The sequence below is a fragment of the Puntigrus tetrazona genome, chromosome 6 (genome assembly GCF_018831695.1).
Source record: "Puntigrus tetrazona isolate hp1 chromosome 6, ASM1883169v1, whole genome shotgun sequence".
NCBI lineage: Eukaryota > Metazoa > Chordata > Actinopteri > Cypriniformes > Cyprinidae > Puntigrus > Puntigrus tetrazona.
The window spans coordinates 20,944,424-20,956,522 of NC_056704.1; the positions used below are offsets into that span (position 1 = coordinate 20,944,424).

Consider the following 12,099-nt stretch of genomic DNA (forward strand, 5'->3'; position numbering starts at 1 on the left):
CAACATCCAGAGACATTTACTTAAGTGACACCCTCATTTATTTAGCACGTCAGAGATATGATCCCTAAGCCTTTGATGAGGCATGACAAACCTTTTTAGACAGAGTAAACTCTGCTCAGACACAATCACTAAACAGATACCGTCAAGAGACTACTGAGATAAACTGATGCATTATCATCAAATGTCAGAGCCATTTTGCCCAGCGCACAGCCTTTTTCAGAATAACGTTTTTTCCTTATATTTAGATGCATTATAGAGTTATAGAGGTGTTATGTCAGGACAGCTGAGGAAAGAATGCTTCAGTAGACAGAGGGCTTTACAACTCAGCCGATTCATAAACCAAGAGCACAATACTAGAATCATGGGAAGTCGATGCATTTTCAAATGTCTTTTTTATCATTTCTCCTTAAAATGCCAATAAGCAAAACTGTGAGAATGCCACCCGACATATTTTCTCAGAACTATTAAACACAGGAGACTAGCTGCATGCCTCTGAATACACTCAACAGTCCACCAGAATACTTTACAAATGCTTGAGACATTGTTACATCATCCTTGTTACATCAAGGCTACTGAACATTCACTGCCTTTCACAAGCTTCACTGCCGTTCGGCCCGGGTTTACAAAGGAAGAGTTCAGACAAAAATGAAAACTCTATCATTATTTATCGTATTTGTATAATTTCGAACCCGCATACTATTATTTTACGAATACAAAAGGGAAAATCTCTTTTTTGATTAAAAAGTGGATTGTAGTAGCAATTTATCTGAATATATCATCCAATAATATATAAACTACGCTGAACTACGAAAACTGATCATTTCCCACAAACCAGTTTAAATACATTAATAAATAAATAGGTTGTAAATGTGTAAATAAAATGAACATGAGTAAATGATAGAATTTTAGGTTATGAATATTTGGCTATTGCAAACCACTTTATAAATGTCATAAATATCAAGGTTTTATTTAACAGAACACTGTAAAAATCAGAATTTTTTTCTTTTAAACAGGTGTTTCACCTATATATATATATATATATATATATATATATATATATATATATATATATATATATATATATATATACCTCTTTATCTGAATAACTGCTTTGTCTGAAAACTGCTTCATACCATCCCCTTCCATTTTCTTCATGTTTTTAGAAATTTTTCACATTTTTTTGGTGGACAACAAAGAGCATCAGTTATGTAAAAACAACACTTAGTCAACCTTGACCTATCTTTCTGCCCGTGGGGGGGTTCAGCTGGGCTAAACTGGTTTGGCAGAATATTCTCATTACAATACACACACAACATAGTAATAAGACTGGGACAGGAATTTAAATGCATTCCTCTATCTTTTTCATGCACTTCTCAAATAATTAACAAGCAGAGCAACAGAGCTCTTTCAAAGAGTTTTCTGCACAAACAGAATCACCTGAGCACTCTAAGCTATTTTAATGAAATAAGCCAGGTCAATATATCTGATCAGGAACACGTCGTGAATAGATTTAGCTGATCTTGTTAGTGTAATTGGCAGGCCTGATTAAACACATGTTGACAGCGCAGTCAGTGAATGAAGTCAACACAGTCCGGCTCATGCTATATGGGAGCGGCGTTTACGTCATGACGGCGCTTATGTAAGATTCTAATTCTTTCTTGGCCTGGTTTTCTCTCACTCTCTGAAACAGTGGTCAAACACTAAGGGACAGTCATGACCCTACGGCTGGCCCTGTCATGGCGTGTTTATGTCTTAGTCCCCTTGAATTTTTAGAAAAGACATTTCTTTTTCCTTTGTTAGTCGCTACCTGTAAAGCGATGTTGGCTAGTGAAGCAATGCTAATGTCTTTTTCTCACCTGTTTGAACGCTTCGTATGAAGTATCATGGCCACGAACATGCTTTCAGTGGAACTGGAATGGGATGAAATATTGATTTCCAATAAGTGTAAAGCTGATGAAGTGACCTCTATAAATGACCCAGATGCTAAACTGACAATCACACTGATAACACATACAGGATCACTCTTCAAATTCCCTTTTCTAAAATGACCTTTCACATAAGAAAGGAATACTAAACCTTAATGGATACCTAAAGAAATTTGAAATTATTCTCTCTCTGCACATCAATGAGGTCCAAATACCCCTAGAGAAACGTAAATTGTAAATTATATTTTAGCATAATATATTTTAATTAAATGAGTGACAAAATTATTATTATTTTTAATAATTTAATTTTATTTACTATGTTTTTATTAAGCTCATTTTCTATATTACTAATTGTTACATAGCAAAACGACTTTATTTTATGGTAAATCATGAATTTCATTTTAGGTTATAAATAAAGCTAATTACCAAACATTTTCTAAAAATGCTATTTTCTATTTTAGCATACTGTAAAATTGCATTAAAATAGGGCTCAATGTAATGTGTTAATAACAATGTGTTTGAACTACTGCATTGTGTTTAAGCTATAAAAACAAAAAAAATGTTGAATATAAATAAATCATAGATAGATCATAGAAAATGCTTATATTTTCTTGTAAGTTTTGTTCATTGTAAATTATACATATCTGTTTTAATTGTCTTCTATTTAAATGTATTAACTGTATTTAAATGTATTATTTATTAAAATATTAATTTTATAAAATGTAAGCAATCTTACTACATTTTTATAATATAAAATAAGTAAAAAATAATTCCTTTTAAAAAATAAGGACATATAGCTTATATATAACTTACACATTTATTTCTTTGTTTTATACATGTTATATAACTTTCTTTACTTTATGAAAAACCAATTTGTCTATCAAAAGTGTCTCACACTGGCACTTGGAAAGTCATATGGATAATGGATCAAGGATAATGACAGAATAAATATTTACAAATGTGTGTGCGTATAAATGTGATTTCAAAAGGTGTGACTCAGTTCAGAGAAAAGACAAAGAAAGCAAGCAATGCTTTGCCCTAACAATGCTCTATTCTTGGGAACACAGAGAGAACAAAGGTAGAATAGAATGAATTGAACTAAAACAGAGCACAGCTGAGTACCTATAAAGAGCATGCAAATGTTAGCTCTCTAAACGAACCAGCTGCATACTTCAAACCAGTAATTATGTAAGCTGAACATACCCCCCATATGTTTGAGACTGGGGATGAATTCATTTGATATTTGTCTGACATTTTAAAGGAGGCGTAATTAGCGTATGTAGGCCAACACATGATCCCCAGTGCTAGAGAAAAGAGCTAAAAATATAGCAATTTCAGTATTACCAAACAGCTCCGTTGCCATAGCAACCGCTGTTCTGGAGAATAGGTGATGCTAAACTATACTGACAAACATTCAGACAAAAAAAACATGCTAAATCACACAACACTTGTATACATGCGTTGACCAGTAATCTTTACATTTCTATTGACACTGGAGCTCATGTTACATCATGTCCGCTGAGACACGGGATAAAGCAGATATAACAACCATACCCAACTCAAATCCTATAAAGCCAATCATTTGGCATCTGAAGCCCCTAGTTTTGGACCAACTGTTCGTGGACCACAATTCACTAAATCAAAAGACATTAGAGTCCATTTGAGTATGAAATGTTATTATATTGCTGATCAAAGGTTGGGAATAATGTTTTTTTATACACATACTCTCTAAGCAGAAATACAGTAAAACTACAATTTAAAATGAAAGATTTTTACTTTAATATATTTCAACTTTTAGCATTACTCCATTCAATGTCACATGATCTTTCAAAAATCGTTCTAATGATTCATTAACTGATATTATTATGAATTGAATATTTCATTCTAAATATTCACAGATTTAAAAAAAACAACCATACTACTAGCTCCAATCTTAAGGAGTGCTGTTGATAATGCATGCCTGTTTTACATGTGCGTCATTGTGTGACTGTGATACAGGCCTATTTGTAACCTAGACAAGCGTCTAAACTCTCAAACAGCCAGTAAAGAGGAAAAGGCCAGGACACTCGGTCAGGACACCTTGTGTTAAAATTTTCACACAGGCCAAGACATTAGCATCCTTTAAACCTGTGATAATGTAGAGTGTTTTCCGATCTCTTTATGACGACTGTGAAACCTAAAGAAAATCGAGTAAGCTCTTAAATGGATAGTTTACACAATAATTAACATTTAGTTACGCTTTAGTTTTGATACCAATTATCGATATTAACTAACTACTATCTACAACTATTACCTCTGTAAGATCTGTAAGATAATTTGCTGCTTACTCTTGCTAGTTGTTAAGGTAGGATTAAGGGATATAGAGTATGGTCGTGCAGAATAAGGCACTACTATGTACTTTAAAGGTACTAATGAACAGCATATATGCTAATAAGCAAGTGAGAATTGGTTTCTAAACTAAAGTGTTACTAAAAATTCATCATTATTTTGTGGAACGCCAGTGTAGAAGTTTTGAAGAATGTTAAAACCAAATCATTTTGTCATAGAGAAAGTCATAGAGGTTTGGAGTGAATAAAGACAGAATTTGAATTTTCAAAAGAAAAGTTCACCCAAAATGTAAATACTGTCATTAATTTCTCACTCTTGCGTTGTTCCAAATGTGTATGACATTCGTTGATCTTGAACACAAAATTAAGACTTATTAAATTCAAGAGCACTCTAAGAGAACTACCACATTGTAAAGCATTGTTAATTTTTTTATAAAGTTTGCATGGATATGTGTACGGTTACAGTTGCAGCACTGATTTCACATGGATTATTTTAATGTCCTTACTCAGGTTTCTGCGCCTTGATCGTGGTTGGTCCCTTGCTGTTCACGGAGGGTCAGACTACTCTTGAATCTCATCAAAAATATCTTGTGATGAACTAAAGTCTTACAGGTTTGGAACGACATGAAGGTGAGTAATGAATCACAGAATATTCATTTTGGGGCAAAGCATCCCTTTAATTATTTTTATTGCACTACTTTTTATTTAGCAAATCCAAGACCCAAACTGGGTTTTAGAGACTCGCTGTAAGTTGATATACAAGCACATCTTGCTTTAAAAACCCCCCAAACAAATCACAGTACGAGACCAGAGTTTAACACAAACTCTTTATTTTTCCTCCAACATACCGTGTACAACAGATATAAGATAGAGGTATCTGAACATGTCAAATAATAATATTTATTAATATCATTATTGTAACATTAATAACATGGAATGTAGTTTTCGAAGCTCCATTCACTTTTTTTCTTTTTAGTTTATTTAGGAAATATGACAAATAAATAAAGCTTTATTATAGTCTCTGTATGTCAACTAACTATCTGAATATAGTTGTCTCTGGACGATGGGTAAAGGTGCAAGGGGAGGGTGCTGTAGAGCGTTAACAGTCTTTCTTTTCACCACCATCCAACAAGAAGTGCTCTCAAGCTACTCAAAGTTCCAGAACCTTGTCAAGGAATGAGTTAGGTCCTTTTCGGTAAATAACCATTCCTCAATAAATAGAACAAAACGGGAAACGGCAGCAACACTGTAACAGTACATCAGGGGAAGTGAGTAAAGCTACTGAACACAGAGGGAGCACGACTTGACGTTAGCTTCTTGACCCTTTTTAATCCTCTACAACACAAAAAAAAAACAAACAAACAACCGAACAGGTGGAGCTTTGAGAGCTGAACGTCTCAAAAGAAAAAGAGAAGAAAGAGAAAGAAACATTTTCCCGTTTCAACGCCATGCTGGTTTAATCAAAGCTGGGGTTTAATCTGTGCTGTGGTCTTCTAGTTGCGAGATGATGGTGATGAGGTTCTCCAATCCGAAGATGTAACCGCTATCCTGGCCTTCGTGGACTACACTGTCCTCGCCGTAGTGCCGACACGTGGTGTGAGCAAAGTCAATCATGCGAACGTCCACCACCGGGCCGTCTGGTCTGGCCATGCGTCGCACCACAGCAGAGCCGCCGGAGCCGCCACAAGCACCGCTGTTGCTACCGCTGCTGGCCGCACCTGCACCATGAGGGAATCCAAAAGCACCACCCTCCTCTTCTTCTTCCTCCTCCTCCTCCTCTTCTTCCTCATCCTCCTCCTCCTCCTCGTCCTCTTCCTCTTCCGAAAGCCCATCCTCTGCGGAGTGGCGAGGTCGGGGAGGGTCTCCGTCGTATATTATCAAGAGCGAACTGGAGTAAAAGCGGTAGCTTTCGCAGGCCTCCAGGGCCGCCTGCATGTCTCGGAGCCTCCGCAGCACCGGAGACAGGAGCTCGCGTCTCAGGCGCCTCCCGTCGTGGAAGAACTGAAAGATGGCCTCTTTGAAGCCAGACAAGGTCAGCTTACGGCCGTGGTACTTGTTCATGAACATGAGCTGCCCTGTGTCTGAATGGTAGACCTGGAGGAAAGCAAAGAAAGAGGAGCGTGTGAATAAAACATTGCCTTTAAGTGCTTCTAATATTATGGAATTACGTTTAAGAGTTGCACTAGCCTGCATGCCGCAGAGGCGCACTCCGATGCTGGCGGATGTACTTTGCTGACACTTGCGGATCTGGACGGCCTTCTTCTCTTCAGAGGCGTCGTCGCCATGCTGCCTTGTGCCCATCTTCAGATCAAGCACGCATGGGACTGTGTAGCGCCACGTCAGGTTCTCCAACAGGATGAATTCTGATGGGAAGTTCTGGGTTAAGGGAAATGTAGATTTTCCTTTCTTTTTCGCACTTCTCTAAAATTAGGCTTTGTTTTTCTGCATAATTAATTGGCCTGTTTTATCCACTTCCCTCGCAATTGTAATTCTAATGGTAAATCTGCACAGCAATACAAGCTTTATTATGTGCTATTTAAGCTTTTAATGTTTTGTGTTTTTGTTGTGCAGTATGAATAGAATACATCACTAAGCAGTGATTTTCATATATATTTTTAGTGACTTAAAATTTGGAAAAAGGTTTCTTTAGAGTGTACATTTATTTAAATACATTTTGTATATAATTAGAAATTTCTTGGAATTAATTTTTTTACATATTACATAGCATAATTTAGATTTTTTTTCATATTATAAACTATCATAAATAATATATATTTATTATAGACAGACATTAACATATAATATTTTATAAATAAAGGTCTAATTATTCTAATATGCAGATTCTTTTGCTCAAGATACATTTCTTTTTTTCAGTGTTGAAAACGATTGTGCAGCATTATATTTGCAACAAACTTTTTTTCCCCAGGATACTTTGACGAATAAAAAGCATTTATTTGAGACACAAACCAATTTAACATATTTAGTTAAAAAAAGAAAAACAAGATTAGGTTAAACCTTACTGAGCAAAAATGTTTGAACGGTGCCATTTATGTATATTTACAGTAAGCAGTAAACTGCACTAGGCCGATACACTTTAGTTGGTTGTTGGCAGAATCGAAGGATACTGTATTGGTTGCGGTGTTTCGCGTTCTCCTTCATTCTCTGCAGGTGTTGTTGGTGGCACTTGAGGCTCCAGGGGTTGTGCTTGAGCTGAGGGCCAGCAGCATTGCTCCTCTCCAGGCTGTAGTAGAACACCTCGGCCTGCTTGAGCCACTCCAGCTCTTCCTCACGTTTGACACTGGGGGGACGACAGAGGCGGGTCAGACTGACAGACAGACTACAGCCAACTTGGTAGAACTTGTTTTAAAAGATCTAAAGTTTGAGTTTTACTCGTCCTGTGCCATTTTGTGCTACAGACATAAACAACACCCCACAAGTCATATGGCTTGTTGAGGTGGAGTTAATACCCATGATTCCTAAAATCCTAAACCCCGCACAAAGAACAAATGCCTCTTATCTGGCCTTTCACCCCTTCCCCAGTCACACTGAGGTCACTTCTAAGTCACAAAGCTACGCTGGTTGCATAACCTCTTGCTAAACTTTGGCTCAAAACACACATTTGAAGCAGTCCGACTGCCAGCAGCTGAGAGTGCATCTGCTCTGCCCAGCTGGGTGTTCTGTGGGTCAGTGCGCTCAGCGCCTCCTCATTACGACAAGGGCGCTACGATGGGTCACATTCTCATTGAGTCAGACAAGTACTGAGCAGGGCCATTATTACAAGAGAACACAGGCTAGTATTATTCGAGAGATGTGGGGTATTGTGGCCATTAAAGCTCAAGACCGCTAACTGAAAATCTGCTACTTCGATCTAAAAGGAACAGTACAAGATTCATTAGTATTGTGTCCCTGCAGTCTCTGGTAAACAGCTACATTTTCATCTAGATACACATTTTTTTACATGAGTTTATTCACGCGTAATTGTGCTACAATGTAATAGGTGGTTGTCACATTGGTGCAATTTGGTGTTTTTTAGCACATTGCTAAGCAGTTATTTGGATTTAGCAGAGATTTAGAGCTGAACTGGAAAGAGCTGGTGGAAAATAATTGTGATTGAAAGTTTTTTTTGGGCTGCAAAGTTTCATTATACATCAAAATATAACTATAGAATTATTCAAATGATTATTTTATTTGAATGTAAAGAGAATAACATTTAATAAAATAATCGCTTATTAAAATAACTTATTACAACATTAATAGCTGCTCTGAGACGCAGTAAAATATTTTCATGAGCTGTGTGTGCCAATGAACACACTCCGAAACAGTTACATAAATTTAATTAAATAGCAGCCTTTGTGATTTGATAATCGCAATAAGCCAAACTGCGATTCTGATTTAATTATTTCAATAAATCACTGAGCTCTATTTGTTGATTGGATGCCTTTATATCTATTATATTCTGGTCTTATTCAGTGTAAGTCTATTGCATTTGTCCACGTGTTAAAATCTGTTGAATTTGCCAAATTACATACCATTTTAATCACAGTTAAAACTGATTAACTATTCTAACAACTAATTATTGACTATTTTTTGCATCTATTATGTAAATTGCTAGGAAGTCTGCACAATCAGATGTTACCATCCCCTCACCTCTTGTCCTTGTCCTTCCGAGAGTGTCTGGACCGGTCCTTGCTGTAGCCCTCATTGTCCAGCAGCATCTTACTGACCCATTTTATTTTGTTGTTGGGTTCCAGATCTGCCGAGGGGTCCACATTTTCCAAGTCCCCAAGCTCACTGTGCAGAGGGTACATAATAAGACACAGATTTCCTTCCTCATCCTCCTCGAAACTCACCGACACCACACCTGCAAGAGATGAGAAAGATAGAATTGGAGAGTGGGGAAAAAAAAAAGGAAAAAGAATGAGGTCAGAGGTGAAATCATAATAACTTCACTTCAGCAAACAGGAAGTAGTCAGAGATCCGAGCTTAAAGTAAACTGTCTGGGAAATCTTTAACATCTCTTACCCACTTCTCTTTTTTGTGCTTAAAAGCTCGCCAGATCTTTAACAAAAGCTACTGAGCCGACAGCACGGGCTGCTCCTAACCTGATAGGAATCACACAATCCATAACAAACAAACGAGAGAGAAATTTTTGGAAAAGAGAGAGATGAAGCAAAGAATACTAAGGGTTGGGAAGAGAGAGAAGTCTATCAAACAACAGCCAATGTACAGGAGCGGCTTCACTGGATCAGTTTTCTGAGTGTGTCACAGCACACCACATCAAATGTCCGTTCAATCAAAGCGACACAAGAAGGAAAACAAATGACACGAGGCTAAAGATGTGATGAAACCAACACTATTTATTGTCAAATATCACGTCATAACTCAAATTCAAGAGCATCCATAAAGCACAATGCATCAAAAGCTGGCAAAAATGAAGGCATCACATGTAAATATCACAAGAATTGCAAGAATATATTATGAACCCAGCGGACAGCCCTCAAAAAATACACAACAGATAAATAAAGAAATAGATAAATAAAGAAATCTGTTATTCTGAAAAAATAGAGAGTTTCAAGACAAAAGGTCATGAAAACGTTCATTTAAAATTCAGATATATAAACAGAGATAGAATATTAAAAGAATACTTAAATATATTTTTTATGTCTTAATGTTAGTGTTTTTATTCTCACTCTCAATAACATTATTCTAGTATTTTTAATATCAAAATAAAAAAATGCCAACAATTTAATACAATACTTTTAAAAGACAGAACAAAAAATAATCAGCATTTTTATTACAGAAAAATATATTTCTTTGAGCATTTTTATTACAGAAAATTATATTTTTTTGAGCATTTAAAATATATATATATATATATATATAGACTTCCCTAGCCTAGACTTCCAACTCAGAATATTAAAACAGGCAATCAGTATATATTGACAATAACTTCCTATTATTACGAAAAAGAAATGGATTTCAAGACACCATAAACAACCACAAAGATGCCCAAGCTTCAACATTACTCCCATGACCCCAACCTCACCCAATAAAGAACATATACCCTGCACACTTATCACACTGGAAAACAGGATATTTAAAGTGCATGGATGCTGCAATGAGCATCCAAACCGGTCTCTGTGTCTGTGTATGTTTTGAAAGAACAGAGAGAAGAAAAATGAGACAGGTGGACATAGACAAAAAAAGCCGGTTGAACTTGTTTTTCAGGGTGTCTCTTCAGGAATGACAGCAAATTTTCAAACCACAAGTGTGTGGGAGGCAGTCTATGATGCCATGTCAGCAGTCTCTAGGTCCGGGAAAAAAACATTTGCCATTGCGCCTTGCTTTTCAAGTATGTTAACCTGGGAAGCGCTCCACATTCAGGTATCTTCAAACGAAAGCCTGACACTTTGGTGTGTGCGATAACCAATGTACAGTCTTCCAATAACTTACCTTTTAGGGGCCTTACCTTAACGGGACATTTACAAAGACTATTTATAAGAATATTTGAATAAATTGAAACTAATATAAAACAGAATGGTGATGGACGTAACCGTTCACTTTTATTGTAAACGACAGTTAACATGAGCAGGTGTCTCTGTTTCGATTCCACAGACAGACACCAGAATTTGGAACAACATGAAGGTGAGCAAATAACAGCACAATTTTCTTTTGGGGGGTGAACTGTCCCTTTAAGAACTCATAACAGCAGCGCCACCTTGAGGGTAATAGCGTTAAGACGGAAACACAGCAGCACTGCTGGCCTTCATTTAACAAGAATATTTTTTACAGTCTAACACACCGACAAATATCACATGGTAGGCCAAAGAGAGAGATGAAAAAGAACAGAATGGCTTTAATAGCCAGGAAAACGGAATGAGACGTCACATTGGTAGCTACTTACCTCTATATTGCGGTGTGAACTTCCGCATAGCCGCAGGGAGGCTCTTGTAAAACTGGTGCTCCCGGGGGATGAGGGGCTTGCATATCGTCTGCTCCCCAAAGCGGAGCACACACGAGTGTCCCCCTACCTGGTGCACAAAGGGCTCAAGGAGCACCCCTTTCCCCAAAAACCCCTGCGGCTCTGTCTGCATCCCCTCGATGGCTGGGCTCATCCTCCGGGGGCATTAGACTCTCGCTCCTGGTCCAGCTGGACACCACAGACGTGTAGACGGATGAAAAGGGACGAAACGGCCGTAATAGTTTTTTTTCTGTCTTTCGTTTATCTCGATTCGCTCTATCGTTTATTCGCGGTCAACGGTGTATTCTCCGCCGTGCAGCAGAACACTGCAGGACATAAACAAAAGAAACAGGAAGGAGGAAGAAAGGCGACACGACAGAAGAAAGAACACAGCCCTGTGTTTTGATTCAATCCTTTCTTTTACGACACGAATAATCTAGTTCGTATTTTCTCCTCGCTGTTCTAAGGGCGAAATTCAGGGGATTTTAATCGAGAAAGAGCAGCTTTAAAGGCCCGCGTGTCGACCGCTTTCTCGGAAGCTCTTCTACTGACACCGTAAGCTCTCGCCGAACTGACAAAATGTCAGCGCTGCATCAGTAGCTCCGCCTCTAACATCAAATCGGCCAATCAGAGTGCCGGAAACGGTGTTGGGTGGCAACAAGCGGAGAGGACAGAACGCGAACAAAGAGTGAGGAAGGGTGGGGAAGGAGGATGTCGATGGAAAACAGTCTGGGGTGGAGGGGAGGGGGAAGCGGAGCGACTCAGCTGTTTTTCTCACTGTGTGATATAGATGTCTTAGAGAAGCTGGTAAAGCTGGTAAAGCAAGGGTCACGACACGAAAACGGAGAAAATGCAGTTTACGAAAAAGCATTTCTATACTAAAAAA

General features: G+C 37.7%; 1 protein-coding gene across 1 annotated transcript; it reads right to left on the reverse strand.

Annotated features, from left to right (window-relative positions):
- Nucleotides 1–5,065: 5,065 nt before the first annotated feature.
- Nucleotides 5,066–11,784, reverse strand: ip6k2a (inositol hexakisphosphate kinase 2a). Its single transcript, XM_043241999.1, has 5 exons — nucleotides 11,157–11,784; nucleotides 8,900–9,113; nucleotides 7,378–7,550; nucleotides 6,440–6,615; nucleotides 5,066–6,346 (listed from the first exon to the last, which is right to left on the reverse strand). Exons 1-5 carry the CDS (start codon nucleotides 11,365–11,367, stop codon nucleotides 5,726–5,728), a joined length of 1,395 nt encoding a protein of 464 aa, XP_043097934.1. The 5' UTR covers nucleotides 11,368–11,784; the 3' UTR covers nucleotides 5,066–5,725.
- Nucleotides 11,785–12,099: the final 315 nt, after the last annotated feature.